This window comes from Salvia hispanica, chromosome 3 (genome assembly GCF_029641045.1).
Source record: "Salvia hispanica isolate PSC_SH4W2 chromosome 3, Shi_PSC_v1, whole genome shotgun sequence".
Taxonomy (NCBI): domain Eukaryota; kingdom Viridiplantae; phylum Streptophyta; class Magnoliopsida; order Lamiales; family Lamiaceae; genus Salvia; species Salvia hispanica.
The window spans coordinates 51113160-51129540 of NC_142694.1; the positions used below are offsets into that span (position 1 = coordinate 51113160).

The 16381-nt window shown below is 37.5% G+C and overlaps 3 protein-coding genes across 4 annotated transcripts; all 3 read right to left on the reverse strand.

Moving 5' to 3' along the window:
• Positions 1 to 4014: 4014 nt before the first annotated feature.
• On the reverse strand, positions 4015 to 5041 carry LOC148931042 (allene oxide cyclase, chloroplastic-like). The gene is made up of 2 exons (XM_089067564.1): positions 4756 to 5041; positions 4015 to 4648 (listed from the first exon to the last, which is right to left on the reverse strand). The coding sequence occupies exons 1-2, from the start codon at positions 4982 to 4984 to the stop codon at positions 4125 to 4127; spliced, it is 753 nt and encodes a 250-aa protein (XP_088923690.1). The 5' UTR covers positions 4985 to 5041; the 3' UTR covers positions 4015 to 4124.
• A 3182-nt stretch (positions 5042 to 8223) lies between these two features.
• Positions 8224 to 12185, reverse strand: MAP1C (methionine aminopeptidase 1B). 2 transcript variants are annotated; one of them, XM_089066990.1, is made up of 11 exons: positions 11985 to 12185; positions 11634 to 11709; positions 10675 to 10912; positions 9851 to 10012; positions 9723 to 9764; positions 9526 to 9597; positions 9307 to 9386; positions 9120 to 9217; positions 8952 to 8999; positions 8642 to 8790; positions 8224 to 8551 (listed from the first exon to the last, which is right to left on the reverse strand). In XM_089066990.1, exons 1-11 carry the CDS (start codon positions 12109 to 12111, stop codon positions 8522 to 8524), a joined length of 1122 nt encoding a protein of 373 aa, XP_088923116.1. In that variant the 5' UTR covers positions 12112 to 12185; the 3' UTR covers positions 8224 to 8521. The 2 variants fall into 2 exon arrangements, with proteins under 2 accessions (XP_088923116.1, XP_088923115.1); XM_089066989.1 differs by having other exon boundaries at positions 9526 to 9648.
• Positions 12186 to 14880: 2695 nt separating this feature from the next.
• LOC125198036 (AP2/ERF and B3 domain-containing transcription repressor RAV2-like) lies at positions 14881 to 16181 on the reverse strand. Its single transcript, XM_048096497.2, has one exon. It carries the CDS (start codon positions 16083 to 16085, stop codon positions 15087 to 15089), a length of 999 nt encoding a protein of 332 aa, XP_047952454.1. The 5' UTR covers positions 16086 to 16181; the 3' UTR covers positions 14881 to 15086.
• Between the last annotated feature and the right edge of the window lie 200 nt (positions 16182 to 16381).

Here is a 16381-nt window from a genome sequence, read left to right on the forward strand (position 1 = left end):
AGTTCACCTTCTGGGAGTGCTTCTTGTTGTTGAAGGACTCCGAGAAGTTCCGGGCGGGGTGCGACGCTGGGTGGCCGAAGAAGCAGCGACTCAACTATAGCGGCAGCAGCGGCGGATCCCACGACCTCCCCCCGGATGCTGAGGAGTTTCCATCCCCTCCTTCATTTATTGGTCGCCCCCGCCCGGTTGGACACAAGCGGGCGCAGCGGGCTGCGAGGGGCGGATCCCCCCTATCGCCCCGCGAGGTCCAGTCCTCCGCCCTCCCAGCCTCCCCACTCGAGTACACTCTCCATTCGCGTAACCAAACGCAGGCTCAGATGTTACAGGTCTTTCGAGAGTGGAAGAACGCCACTGACCCCACGGAGAAGAGGTTTCTTTACGAGATGCTCGAGAGCACGCGTGCTGATTTAGAGATCGCGAGGTCACGGCTGGGGGGTTCCGACGTGGGCTCAGATACCACGGGTGGCGGCAGCGGCGACGACGAGGACGACGGCGACGGCGATGAGGAGTAGAGAGTGGCGGGGCTCGTGTGTTGAAGCCCTTTTTTAAAAAAAAAATCATGTACTTTTTTTTAAAATCTTTGTACTTTTTTTTAATGGAATGGATTATTTTTCCCGTATATGTGTCGTAAATTTAATTCCGTATATCGCAATTTTAATTCCGTAAATGTAGTATATTTTGAATTATTTTTATTGCGACTGGCCTATGGCTAGCCTAAATCTGACGTGGCAGGTGGGCTTTTTATTGTTGCTGACGTGACAGAAGAGAGAATGGCTGGCCTATGGCTGGCCTAAGCACCATTGCGGATGCTCCTATAACAAACTTTTGGCAAAGTATTAAAATTTAAAAGCGAATTAAAAGGAAAAATTCACATACTTAAGGAGAAGTTGGAAATGTCAACCTTGCTTCTTCTATTTCATGTAGTACAAAATATTTTCCTACAATGTCCAATAAAATAGATTTTCAACAAGATTAGTGGAGTAATTGTTTATTACCCTATATTTTCGCCTAATATTAAACAAACCACACAGTCTCTCTCTCTTTCGCTCTCCAAAATTAATTCTATGGTCGGAATATTCTTGTAGAGGGTGGAAGAATCAGAGGGGTTGGACTGTTGGAGGAATCTTTCCCGAGAGCGTGAGTTCACACGCCTTCTCGTAGGTTGGCTTCGGAAAACTGCATGGCTTTTCACTCTCTCTAAGGGCCACTTACCATTTTCCACACTTGCCTTGCTATCGCGTGAGATCCACGGCCCAATAACAGATGTCCATCCAAATGTGGGGTGAGGTTGAAGACTCGAATATTCTCTTTTGGGAACTGAAGTGCCTTGGACTGGATCAGCTGTGGGTGAGCCCATAAAAGGCATGTTTATCATTTTATTTTTTTTTGTTATATTTATATATTTATTCCTTCTATTTATGGGGTTCTTTTGTTTGTTTTTGTGGTTGCAAGGATTTTTGCTGTTTTTATCTGAGTGACGAGTGCATGAGCATATTCGAATGAGCCATTTTGGAAGAACCAGGGTTTTTTTATTTAAAAAGAGTAATTACGTTTATTCCAAATTGAATGGCTGTAATAAAAAGAGACTAAGAAGAAATCGAAGATGATAGTGTAAAATTGGGAAAGGAGGAATCGAAGTACTATATATTGCATAAAAATACAAATTTTACTTTTGGCCCATCACAAAATTTCCTTGCATACTCCATCCATCCCGAGATAAGCGAAGCACTTCTTTTGATATGAGATTTAAGAAATTGATATTCAAAATGTTAAAATAGAAAGAACAAAATATAAGAGAGAGAAAAATAGAAGAATGAAGATAAAATAAAGCAGGTAAAGAATAAAGTAAGAAAAATAATTTTTGCTAAAAATAAAAATAACTGAATTATGATGGAACATCTTAAAAAAATGTGATACTCATCTTGAGAGGACGGAGTATTTGCTTTTGTACTTCCATTTCTTTGACTTCAGATTCCTGGTTAAAAAAAAGAAGGGAGCAGAACTGTTAGGACATGTGAGCAAAGTTAAGGAATATATTTAAAAGTTTATATAAGTGCAAAAAATTACATATATCCATATACGGTATACCCATATTGCGGGTCAATAATTATCTATGTAGTTCTGTTGCTAAATCAAATTTGTATAGTCAAATAGTCAATACAGCTATATTTAGGTAAATTTATTTATTGTTTTTAGCAGACAATATTAAAGAATTTGACTTGCAAACAGTTGGCAGAACTCTTTAACTCAATATCTTCTATACTAGATATGAGAGCAAAAGACAAAATGACCGTATTCCCAGGTACGAACCTTTTTTTTGAATAAATCTCGACAGTATTAAATTAGAATTCTAATCATTCTTTAAAATAAAAATATAGGACAAAAGGCTTATATGCTATAGAAAATTTGATCTGATTGACGTTGGACTAAGACAAGGGTTTCATCGCTATCACTACTATATATGGGCTTTTACCAGCATAAACATTAACGAGCTGAGCACATTCAAAAGCCTTCACCAGGTCCAATAACTATTCTGTACAGGAGGCCCATCACGAATAGGTTTTATACATAGCATCGAAACTATTATTAGTAATTTAATATGTGTACTCCATGTAAAACCATCATAATTTTTAGTAGTATAATTTAATTAAATACTCCGTATGATACATGATCAATAATAAAAAAAAAATTGTATTAAGTCCCTTCGCATGTGAATAAGAGTCCCATTTTTCCATTTTAGTCCGTTCGAGAATAGAAGTCCTGATTCATTTTTACTATAAATGATAATAGAGTCCCACATTCTACTAACTCATTCACTCACATTTTATTTAAAACTAATATATACAAGTAGAACTCATATTCCATTAATTATTTTTATACTAATTTTCCTTAAAATCCATGCCTCCAAGAAATGAGACTCCCAATGACCGACGAAGGAAGTATATCGTTATTATCTTGAGTTTAATTAGCTTCGATTTAAACCGTCTTACGAGTCAATATAGCAATACACCATCAACATTACAAATACAATTATTTTTTTTCGGGTGAATATCAATCGTGACCATTTTCCAAATTGACATCCACAAAAATACTTCTATCTCTCTTATTGATATCAAATGGATTACTTATTACCAAACCTTCTAGTAACGGTCCATTATAAATTTACTTTTGAATTTCTTCTTGGCATGTGATGTGAAAATTATCATGTTAAGTCTACTGGAGAAATATACGACAATATCCCAGAGTCCCAGATACCAATACTTTTCTTATAAGAAAAATTACTCCATAAATAAACTACTTCTACAATATTTGATACTCAATCTTTGAAGAATTCTTTGAGCTGTTTAATTGTTTCAAGAAAAAGTAGTTTAATGCCCTACCTCGTATTATTTAGTTTGAATAACATGCCCATTGCATTAATCGGATTCCTTTTACTTATGGCAATGCATTGAAATGATTGAACGCCACTTGCCTTTTCTTTGCCAATTAGGAGTTAGGACTTAGGAATACACGTCTATTTTCAGCGTTCGAAAAAAGTTCAATTTAGGATATTTTTGTTCATAGTTCAAATATACTTCATCCGTCCGCGAAGCGAATAAGAGTCTCATTTGTTTCCGGCACGGATTTTAAGAAATATTAAGAAAAATGGGTAAAAGAAAATTAGTGAAATAGGGGTCCGCTTATATATATTAGTTTTAAATGATATGTGAGTTGAATGAGTTAGTGGAATATGGGGCGTCTTTACTATTTATGGTAATTATGAATCGGAACTCCTATTTGCGGACGGACCAAAATAGAAAAATGAGACTCATATTCGCGGACAAAGGGAGCAGATGTTATTTAAATTTTAGTACTACTACGATTTAAAAGGTGGGGCGTTTTTAGCCTAGCTAGTCTCATTTTATCCAAGGTAAACTAGGAAATCTCATTTCCCTTCTTATTTATTCATTTGAACATCATGCCACTCTGAAGCAGGATCATACAATGATAAAAACTACTCTTTCTAAAGCAAAATCATGTAAATATGAATCTTCATTAATGCATAACAAATTCCAACAATCATACTACAACAAAAACCTCAGCTCGATCAAAACACCAACACCACAAACTAATCCCCAAAAACATCAATTTGTGAAGTTAGCGATTGAGGCCTGAGGCTCAGCGGCCTTGGCAGCTGGCGACGGCTCGACCGAGGGCGTCGGCGCCACCGGGGTCACCACCAGCTCCGCCGGCAAATCCTTGATCCCCTTCAAATAAAACGTGTAGAAGAGCTTAAACGGGAACACTATCTGCTGCAGCTTGACCGTGCCGGAAACGCCCTCAAACACGCCGGAGCCGCCCGTGACGGCCAGGTAAGTGTCGGAGCGTGTGAGGTACGCGCCCTGCACCGAAATGTGGCCGTAGTCGCCCAAGTAGAAGCTGTAGATGGCCTCGTAGCGGTCGGCATTCTGGTCGGGGAAGTGCTGGATGAGCACGCAGAGGCCGGCCGTGATCCCCAATCTCTTCTGCAGGTCGCCGGAGTAGAGCTTGTTGGAGAAGGGGACGAGATCGCCGAGAGTGTTCTGCTCCTTCTGGCTCAGCCGCAGGTACGCCGGGCTGCCGCGATCGCGCTCGTTCATCTCGTACACGTACAGCTCCTGAACCCTAGCTGAGACATCAAATCAACGCACAAATTGATCAATTTTCTGATAAATTGTGGCAGATCTGAATCGATCAGATCTGTTTCCAATTCGAAATTAAACAGGTTATTATTACGTGGCGGTGAAGGCTCTGGCTTGGGTTTGCTAGAGAAGGGCCAGAATGCTTGAGGAGTGAGAGGCTTGGAAGATCTGGTGCCGGAAATACATCTCTGATTTGGATTGAAAATTTTGGTTGAAACGGAGCTGGAGAAACGAAGAGCGGCGATCCGATTTCCGGTGGACGAGATAGCAGAAGGTGCTTCGGCTTTGAGATTGACTGCTTTAGTGGAGTTGGTGAAAGCCATTGATTAGAAATGAAGATGTGCTTATAGGAGTTGAAACTGCAGTCCAAGATTCTGTTACGGCTGTGTGTCTATATATATAGAGCACTTTTGGGAAGAAACATCAGATTAGTTAGAAATTGAGATGAACCTAATTGGTGCACGTGCGCGGCCACGTGCATGGGTATGGCCTACGAGAATTATTTGGTGTGTTACAATTATGTACTTCCTCAGTCCCAAGGAAGATGACCTCTTCCTTAGATGGCACGGGATTTTATACAACTTTAGTTTATGTGTTGAGTGTAGGGGTGGGTATACGGGTATCCATGGATACCTGACCCGAAAAAACCGGGTATCCAAACCCATAAATCATCTAAATGTCTATCCAAAATCCGACCCGATATATTTTCGGATACTTCAATACCCGCCGCGGGTATCCATACCCGACATATCGGGTACCCAAATACCCGACATATCGGGTACCCAAATACCCGACTCTTTACATGTGTTAATAACTAATAAATAAAATTCAAATTTTATATATTAATATAAATATAGAAATATTTAAATTGACTAATATCGTTAACGTTGTATTTATTTTGTAGTATAAAACTATAAAAATGGGTCACTTTTATTTTAAAGTATATGATTATATTTATGGGGATTGGTTATGCAATATGTAAGTAAAATAATAAAAGTTATGCATTTAATTAAACTGTAGAAGCAATCAATAATATAATTCAAAAGTCAAAATAATTAACTAAAATATAAAAATCACATGAGTTGGTTATGCAATACGTAAAACTTGAGAGTTTGGAGAAGCCGTGACCTAGAGTAATAGAGACTGACTTATTTATATAAGTTTAGAGAAAGTTAATTTAGTATGTCGTTATTAGTAAATAAATTAGCCTAACTCTTGAAGTCCAAAATGGTTAAACCTAATTTAAAAAATGCTTTAAATAATAAATTGGATATTCGGGTTACCCAATACCCGATTTATCTTAAATTTCGATACCCAATTCCATACCCTATCCCATAAAATTGGATATTGGGTATTCAATACCGGCGTATATCGGGTCGAGTATGGGTAAACCCAATACCCAATATCCGTATTCTCACCCTTAGTTGAGTGGATAGAGTAAAGTAAGAGAAAATGAATAAAGTAGAGATAAAAATGTTTTATTTTAAGAAATGACTCATCTTAAATGAGAAATATGAAAAAAAAGGGAGTACAAGATAAAATATTACTACTAGTAAAATATGCGGATTTGTAAGAAATCACCAAGTCGTTATAATATTACTCAATTTAACATTTCTTGTGATTTATTTTGAAATACTCCTATTAAATTTTTAATAAAAAGTGATTGTATAAAGTAGATCGAGTTTTGTATAAAAGAATACTCCTGCTTTTATAAGTATAATCGATAATTTATTTTTGAAAAGAATTAAAACATGTTTTAGCCGCGGGACAAGCCCAATATTTGGCCATTGAATGATTTTTTTGCAGTGGTGCCGGGAACGCGACGATCGGCCACCATCTGCAAATGCAGCACCACAACACTTGATATTATGTGTGAAAATACATAAAATAATCTTGACTTGACATGCTTTTTAGGTGATTTTCAATTTTTTAGACAAAGTTACGAGATTATTTTAATTAAAAAAAATAACTAATTATTTACATGATTATCCATTTAGAATTTAATTAAAAAAAATTTCATCTCATCAACCAACCACCATATATATTTAATGAGATAATCTTAGCAACCAACCTATTATTCCTTTAATTTCAAAAAATTATAAATTATGTTACTCCGTAGTAGGAGTACATTTTTGGTTAGTTGTTACTAGGGATATCAATTGGGTTAACCCGTTCGGGTTCGGACCAACCCACTCGGATTGCCGAGCTATTTGGGTGCGGGCTATTCGGGTTATGGATTTTTCGGGTTATAAATTTTCAACCCTAACCCTAAACTGCCGGATTTTGGGCTAACCCATCGGGCTATTCGGGCCTAAAAGCTTTCGAAAATAATTTCTTGTATCTAAATTTTCTTCTATAATATGATTTTAAATTTTAGATACTTTTTTTCTTTTTAGTTAGAATCATATAAAATCTTCATATTTTCATAGTATTCTATAATAATACTTGGAAAGAAGCATTTCATTTTGATCAACTACAACATAAATTAAAGCTTGTGTTGCCATTATTTTGGCATTGTTTGTAACTAATTATTTATGAAAATTAAAAATCATATCTTACATGAATCATTATTAAAATGATAAATATATTAAAATTTTGATGACTTATTTCTTAATTTTGTCTTGATTGATTTTGGTGGTGGTAAGACACTAATGGCAGATGATGGGACGGTGGAATAATGAGTTGAGGTGGAACTTGAAAGCTGACAATGATATTGTGGGATCCAGTGGAAAAGTATAAAATGAAGATTGAATGAGACTAATGATTATGTAGAAAGATTGACGATTCAAAAATATAAAGAAAACCCCTAAAACTTAATAATTTTTAATTAAAAGTTGCAACCCATCGGACCAGCCCACAACCCTTTCGGGCCAACCCGTTTAACCCGCCAACCCATTCGGGCTAACCCATTTAGCCCGTTTTGTATTCAGGTAATAAAATTATAATCCTAACCCGCTCATTTTACCGAGTTATTCGGACCGATCCACAAATTTCGGATTGAATTGACATCCCTGGTTGTTACCATGATCGCGGTCGTTAGTATAATTAAATAGACGGTGTGTTTTTTAATATTCGAGATGAGAGTAAGTTATATTCCCAAGGCGGCGACCATGTGTGTTTGTTTCTATACACGTGGTTGGATAGGTAAAATAAAAATTCTAAGTCACATCACACGATGGCCTTGAGAAGGACGACTTGTGAATAAAGTACTATTTCTACTACCAGCTGAAAATGATATATGGAGTTAGGTGGAGGCTAGACCTACCCATACATTAACACAATTTTTTACTACTACTACTGCGGGTAATACTCCCTCCATCCCACGTAATTTTATCCACTTTGACTCGACACAGATTTTAAAAAATTTAATGAAAAGTGAGTTGAAAAAGTTGGTGGGATGTGGATCCTACTTTTAAAATATTAGTTTTATAATAAAACATGAGTAGGAATGAGTTAATGAAATATGAGATCCACTACCAAAAATGGTAAAAGTGAAGTGTGTAAAATTATGTGGGATGACCCAAAATGGAATACTGGGTAAAGTTATGTGGGACGGAGGGAGTAGAGAATACAAACGATCTGTATCAATTTTACATAGGAGTACTTGACTATAAAGTCGATGCAACTAATGTTTTTGTTTTGTACACTTCTGCAGTTCACCAAATCAATGCATTTAATTTGTAGGTTAAAACTAAATCGTCATTTTCACTGCACGACAATTGAAACTAGTTGTTGAAGAGGAGAGACATCCCTTTTGTAGATAATAAACGCTCTGTAACCTTCACTATTTTCATCTCACATTGACGGAGTAGCTCTTATCTTGCTGCTCGGGGGTATCAAGTTGATTGCAGCAATCTCAGTCACAGTTTTTCCTCTGCACTTTCTTTCACCTACAAGAAACAAAAATACCTAAGATAAGGCCATGCATTGTTTTATAACATGCTTCCCACACACGCACATAAGTATTTTACTCAGTCAACCTCTTCGTATTTTGTCAAAATCTCAGCACCAGTTCTTGTGATAAGAATTGTGTGCTCAAACTGAGCTGCGGGGCTGCCATCAGCAGTTAGAGTAGTCCAGTTGTCTTCCCAAGTTATGCAATCCGTCGTTCCAAATGTAAGAATGGGTTCTGCAAGAATCGTAACATCTTCTTAACATGCTCGAAATATACAATTTCTCCAAAAGGGCATTTCATGAGAAGAGAGAGTGAAGATTACGTCTTTCGAATTTGAAATCACTTCAATTTCAGGAATTGAAGCTGCAACTACTTTTCGAATTTACAAAACTCACCAATGGTAAATGTTTGCCCTTCAACCATTCTCCCACCCTTGTCATTACCTATCAAAGAAGAAATTGGATTGAGATCACCAAACATTGCTGCCAACTAGAAAAAGCAAATGAAGAAAAGAAGAGGAAGTATGTGTACAGGGGTGGGGGGGGGGGGTGGGGACTACTCACGGTGGTGATATATCAGAGGTTCAGAATGGAAAACAGTCCCAATTCCATGTCCAACAAATCGGTCCACCACGTTGAAGCCAAATCTTTCAGCATGATCACTGAGAAATAAATAAGAGAAGTTTCATATGAACCAAAGAAAGTTATTTTTCTATACAATTTGCCTGATTCAGTTAAATAACATCTGTACCTGATTTTCTTCCCTATTTTTCTGAATAGAGCACCATCCTGGCAAGCATCAATGCCCTTGTACATGCATTCTTCTGTGACCTACCATTGAATGAGAATGTTAAAGTACATAACAACATATTATTTTAAAAAAAGGATTACTAGTAAGTAGTAAAGAGCCACAATAAGACAGTTAGATAGACAGCATAGGCTAACTACAGCAAGTAAGAGGAAAAGGTACCTTTATGAGACGTTTCATTGCAGGACTTACATTTCCGCATACAAATGTCTTGGATGTATCTCCATGATAACCCTGAAAGAACAATTGAAGGTACCTGGTATGACAAAGAGAGAGCCAAGACCACTGCATATTGTGTGGAAGAAATATATTTATGCATATGGAAAGTTGAACACCAAAAGTAGTGATCACAATCTTACATTTAAGTAGACTGTCACATCTATGTTTATTATATCACCATCCTGCATACAAAATGAATAGTTTCAAATGCCAGAAATGACTTTAAGCAGGTATTGGCCACTAACCACACAATGCACGGAACATGTACCTGTAACTGGCGTGAATCTGGTATTCCATGGCACATACACTCATTAACTGATGTGCATACACTCTTAGGAAAACCCCCATACCCTAATGGAGAAGGGTAAGCACCAGCATCAATGATCATTTGATGGACAGCTTTGTCAATCTCATTTGTCGTTACAGAGGGCTGAGATGATGTAGAGCCATGTTAACTCAAACCATTATAACTTCTGATTAAAGTACAACTATGTTATTCATGTTGTAATAGTAATTATTTATAGAAAAAGCAGTTCTGTACTTTATTAAGCAAAACTTTAGTATCTTAATAAAACAAAGACAACTATAACTGGTAATCTATAATGACAAGAAGAAGCACAAACCATTTACAGATTAGAATAGCACCATGATGAACCTGACCTAATCCACATAACTTTAGGGTGGAAGAAATTAGCACAGAATGACTGCCCGTGAAAGTCAAAACGTTAACCTAAAAAGCGAAAGAACTATTCATCGGAAGACAGCAGGACTCTTGAAACAAGATTAAGAAGAGTCGTGCCCAATTGATACATAATACATTGTACAGAGAATTGGATTAAGCTCATAAGTACCTGGCAGGAGATAATTACGAAAACATTTGGAATTATCTAATGAGATCAAAAGAGAGGTAAAAAACATATACCACTCAGGTAAATAACTTTATGTAACTCAAAAGCAAACCTAAGATGCTAGGAAGCATAAACCAAGGCAGCGAAAAAATACTGGTGATAAAGCTAATATCAGTTACACTAAAAACTTTCCAGCTATAAGCAATCATATGTTTGAAAATATTGGCTATCACAAAACTCTCACCCTGACTAGGGTCCCCCCATAGTCTACCACCCGAGCAGCAAGTTCACATGCAGCCCTCAAGCGAGCAAGGCCTTCGGCATCATGAATTTGATGCTCCTCTGCAATATCCGGTAACAATTTTGTACCTACATAAGGAGGCCTCGGGATATGATCAGGGACAGGAAGGCCAGGTGATACCCTTCCACGTCTCAAAGGAGGCCGTCTTTTGGATGTAGTTGAAGTTCGAAGCTCACGCTCTCTGTGTCAATGAAAACATGTCAGAGTCTTCTTGATATATTGGTAAATATAAATCAACAAACAACTTGGGAAAAAATTACCCTATAAAATTTTGATTTTGAAATACAATAAAAGAGATAGACAATATAATGCAACTTGGTGGTTACGGATTTTGGTTAACAAAAGTTAGCTGATCTGAAAAGATCTAAGCGGAAACAAAATGTTGAAAAATTGAAACGCAGAAAATAACCTCAGATTAAGATTATTTTTGCTATCCAAGAGATTCTAAAGTCCATATTTGCAAAATTCAGCCTTCACAAAATCAATTTACGTTAGCTAATCTCAGAATATGCTTCCAACCAAACATGAATCCAAATGCTAACTGTCAAGAACAAGCATATTCCTATATTGAGCAATGAAAGTAGAGTCAGTATCAACCGGAATAAAATTGTTTAACTATATATGGCAACTACAGCTCAAGTTCTTGCAAGATAGCTTAATGCCGAAATAAATCTTTTAAAACCAGTCACGCTCTAAGGGAACTTTCCAGAAAATGGGGTCAAGATAAGAAAGCAGATTCAACTGCAGCACTGTGGTACTGCACTATTGCGAATTTCAGTTATTTAACAACCGGTGTAAACACTGAGTTCTCATGGAAGAAAATGCAACATGATTCGAATGTACAAATAACGAGTAGAAGCAACAAGCCACTACAATAAGACCCAAAAAGTGGCACCGGTTACCTTCTTATCCTGATGGCCTCCTCCAAGCCTGATATTCTCTTCGAGTAAACAACAAGCCGTCTCATCAACTTTGCACCTTTATGTCATTTCATAAACGCAGGAAATTAAAATCCAGCTAAAATCACAATAGGAACCAAACACCTCGAACACAGCTGGTAAAAAATTTCAAGCTTGAAAGTCTCAACCCAATACAACTTTTCCAACAATTTCAACGGAATTCCCAATTGCCCATGTTATCATCAACCTCAATAAAACCAAACAGCTGAAAACTAAGCAAATAGGGCACAATTTAGATAGATAAGCACACAGAGGAAAAAGCACAAACACCCGGTGGGCATAGAAATTACATACTCTGCGAAGGCAAAGCGCTTTGAGAAGCGAGTGGGGCCCCCATGAGATGAGTGGACGACGCTGACAGTCTTGCATCGCCATGGAAGCTGAACGTGGAAGATGACAGAGAAATATCTCCCGCTATCATTCTTGCGGAGGGAGATGAATTTTGTTCTTGAGTTTGAATTATCGTTTAAAGGTGAAAGAATTTCTTGTTAACTGAGGTCATCCAAAAAGAAGATTTTTATTTAATTATTTTTATATGTAAATGAATAATGGGCCCAAAGCCTTACATTTGATTGTAGTTGGGCTTATGTTTGGGCTTAACAATCCTATTTGGGATAGATTGAATCTACCAAACTTTGAGCCCAACGCCTAAATGTAATTAGGAGTAATTAACATTTATAAATTCGGCATTTTAAATTTTTTTTGGTGAAATAGAACAACTACGATTTAATGCTGGAAAGTCAAGAATACTGAATTACTGAAGCAAAATAATGCAAATGCTCTGAAATTGCTACATCAAATTACTGTATGTGTTTAAGATTGTATGACAAAAAGGACAAGAAAATCAGTTGGAGTTTAATTATTTGTTAGAAATGAGGTGTGTAAACAACAAAAGGCAACCCACTTTAGCCCTATTGGATCACCTAACATATGAAACGTCCTGATAATTGTGGGGGCTGTGTATAATTATTAATGTGAACATTAAAAGGTAGTGCAAGTTGCAAGAAATTAATAGTAAATTATATTATTAATTGATGTTGTTGTTATCCTAGGTAGTGCAAAAGACTATATGGCACATATATTATGCGCGTCTCTATTGAAGACAAAGTCATGGTTTTCGTTCTACCCCTAAAATCCACTAATTATATACCCACACACACATTGTTTGTATATACCATTTGCTATTGTAAATATCTATCTACGTTAAGAATGTAGTATGAAACTACTATATACATACTTTTATATTGAACATATATGTTGCTAACAAGAATATAAAATGACACTAAAAAACAATATTGATTGATGGAAAAGTATGCTGCAAGATGCTCAGAGAAAAATCAATATAATTTGAAAAAGAAAAGAAAGTCAGAATATATAATTAGACAAATCATCATCACGATCTCAAATGCCATATAAACTTGATTGACTAGGTCCAAATAACTATATTCGTTCCAATGTAGCATGAAGGTGAGAGAAGAGAGAATATATATGTAATCAAGTGTAGCATGAACGTGAGTAAAGCAATAGATTTTGTCTGCAGAGGGAAGTTGCCAAGAAAATGCAAGAGCGTAGACAAATAATTATATAATCTTAATTACTTAATGTGCTTCGGAATCACGCCGTTATACATTAATTAAGCTTCCCAATATCACTTTTTTTTAAAGTTTGCCTAACACCATATGTTAATTAGGAGATGATAACACGCAATTTAGATTGTAAAACATTTTCTCCCCAACCAATTATTCGAAAGTTCAGAGCCACCACCAGGCACATGGGCTCGAGCCCTTGCTAAAAATATTTATAATTATTATCAAATCTTTAAATTTATCTGAATTTAATGTAAAATACTATGTAAAAAGTGCATATCCATTATTTAAAAATATAGCTTTAAATGGTTTATGAAATTGTCAATCTACTTTTCTTTTTCAAACATATGGCTGAAATACGCTAATTGTTCCGGATGAAGACAGTTTGATATTAATAATTTGTTGTTAGGATAGTTTAATTTTGACTTGAGAGATGCCTACCACCATACATACTTCTCACAAAAATCCAATTTTTTGTTACACAAATTAATGCCATAGTTAGGCCATTGTATTGTTTTAGTTGCTAAATTAATATATAATCGATATATAAAGAAAAATCTATACTACTTTAATTAGTTCTATTATTGTTTGTTTGACTATAAGTACTCCATCGTAATTGCATGGGTATAATACAATTATATATGTCCACATAAATAATCAAGTTGACATAACTACACAAATATCTTTGGCTAAGATTAGAATACAGTCAAACGCATTTAATAAACATGTAATCCCGGCCATGCTAAGTTATTTAAACTTGAAATCCCATTTATTAAACACACACAATCACACATACATAGGGATTCGCTTATTTACCAACTAATAGTATTTAAATATTTTTAGTAGACCTCGATGATCAAAGATTCAAAATTAGACCCACGGCAAACTCGTTAGTTTAAACAATAATGTTTGTCGATGGAAATAATTTATTACTACTGTATAATTAATGCAAAGAGAGAGGGATATTTTGCTCTTTCGAGATCGGATTTTCATGCATGATATGATTCTGCCGTGGATATGAATCACTGAATCTTAAAAATCAGATTAATTCATGCACCGTATAATTTTGGTATCCGATAAAATCTTACACGGATCATGGAAAATATTTAGCAGAAATCATGTGAGACACACAAGTGGTATAATATTTTGCAGGCGGTGATTTATTTTTTATAATAAAGTTAGCTTTACACACTACGATTAATGATTTCTTTATTACTAGTTGGCAGTGAATCTCATTGTTTTTGTAGGAATACATAATTCCTTTCATATGTCCTAAATTAAGATGTAGAGAAGGAAAGCACTTCAACATTTCAACTATTGTATAGTTTGTCGATTGCATGCCATCGTATATTAATCCACTTTATGTAATGTATTATATCAATATAGCGCAGTGATTAGAGAAATTTGTGAACTAAAAGTTGAAAAGGGAAAAAGTACAAGTAAACCATAGCACAAACAACAAAGAAAATTGAGATATTTCATCAAAGGGTTTTTCTTCTGCACTTTAATTTTATTTAGTTTTTTACTTTATCTGTTGAATTTTCGAATTAGTGATGAAGATAGGTTAGTAGTACCAAATCACACGTGAAAAAGAAGAAGAAAGATAATAAAATGGAGAGAAGTTTGTATTCCCATATTTATCAAAACCTAAAAGGTTGAGCAAGCCTTTCTTTTTGTGTATTTTACTGTACAATTCAAGCTTTAGCAAGTTGCAACATCGCCATCTCACTCCACCTTCTCCTCCCTTTCCCCAACTACATTCACAGTTGATGAAAAAAACCAACAACAACAAAAACAAAACTAATTGCTACTACAAAACATCAATAATCCTTTGTTTCTTGGCGCTCATAATCTCCATATCGTCCATCTCCCTCGCCCTCTTCCCACTTCCGCACTCAAATATATTCACCCCAAACAACCTCACCATCTGAACCCGGTTCGAACCGGCCGGCTCAGCCTCCCTTCCGCTCATCACTTTCCAATCAATGTACAGCTGCTTATCCGGGCCGGTCGAGCGCTGGAAACTCACAACATCCCCGGCCCGCAGATCCTTCTCCTTCACGAACCGGCTCCACCCCTTGGTTAGCACATAGCTCTGGCTACTATTCCAATACGAATACCGAAATCTCCACACTTTCCCGTTCACATCTTCGAAATTGAGCAACACTCCTTTGCTGCTATTCCCACTCTGCAGAGGGAAATGCCTCTCCGCGTGCTGCTTCGGTATCACGAGCCGGTTCAATTTGCCGACGTCGCTCGGCGTCACCGCCTTCTCGAACAGCGGCTCCCGCGCCTTGGCCGAGGAGAAACCGCTTTGATTCGTCGGCGATCTGTTCCCTCCGGCGGCGCCGAAGCAGCGGCGGCTCTGGTCGAGCTCGTCGCCGTAGGTGTGCTTTCGGAGCATGTCGACGACCTCGGCCTTGGAGTGGGAGCTGAGGAAGGCGGCCTCGGCGTCGTCGGAGAGCGGCTTGAAGTTGGTGACGGCGTCGCGGCCGCGGAAGCGCTGGGCGGCGGTGTCGTAGGCGCGGGCGGCCTCGTCCTCCTCGTTGAAGGTGCCGAGCCACACGCGCTGGTGCTTCTCGTAGATTTGCGCGCCCCACCGCCCGTTGGGCTGCGGGACCACGCCCTTGAAGCGGGAGGATGGGAGCTTCCTCGACTCCGCCTCGACGCCGTGCTCCGCGTCCAGGACCACGCTGGCGCCGCTGCCGACCCGGTCAAGGGACTTGACCGGGGGCAGGGGCCGGGGCCGGGGCGGCGTCATTGATAGGGAGTCGGTGGTGCTGCTCTCGTCGACGGAGCTTCCGTCCATGTTTTTCTGTTTTGGGTATTTTCTTGGAGAGAAAGATAGGATGTTTGAGAGAGAGAGAGAGATATGGATGAAGTGAGGTGTTGAATTGATGGTGAATGTGAGTATGTGGAATATATATATATATAGAGGGAGAGCAGCCGTGTGTAGAAATAAAATAATGTTGTAAAGTAGTTGGATTGGAAAAAATTAATAAAAAGAGGTATGGAGATGTGGGTGAGGTGGGTCAACCCTAGAGATGGTGAGGAAGTAGGAAGATTCATGTGGGATAACTATTAACTATAGGGTACAGGAGCAGA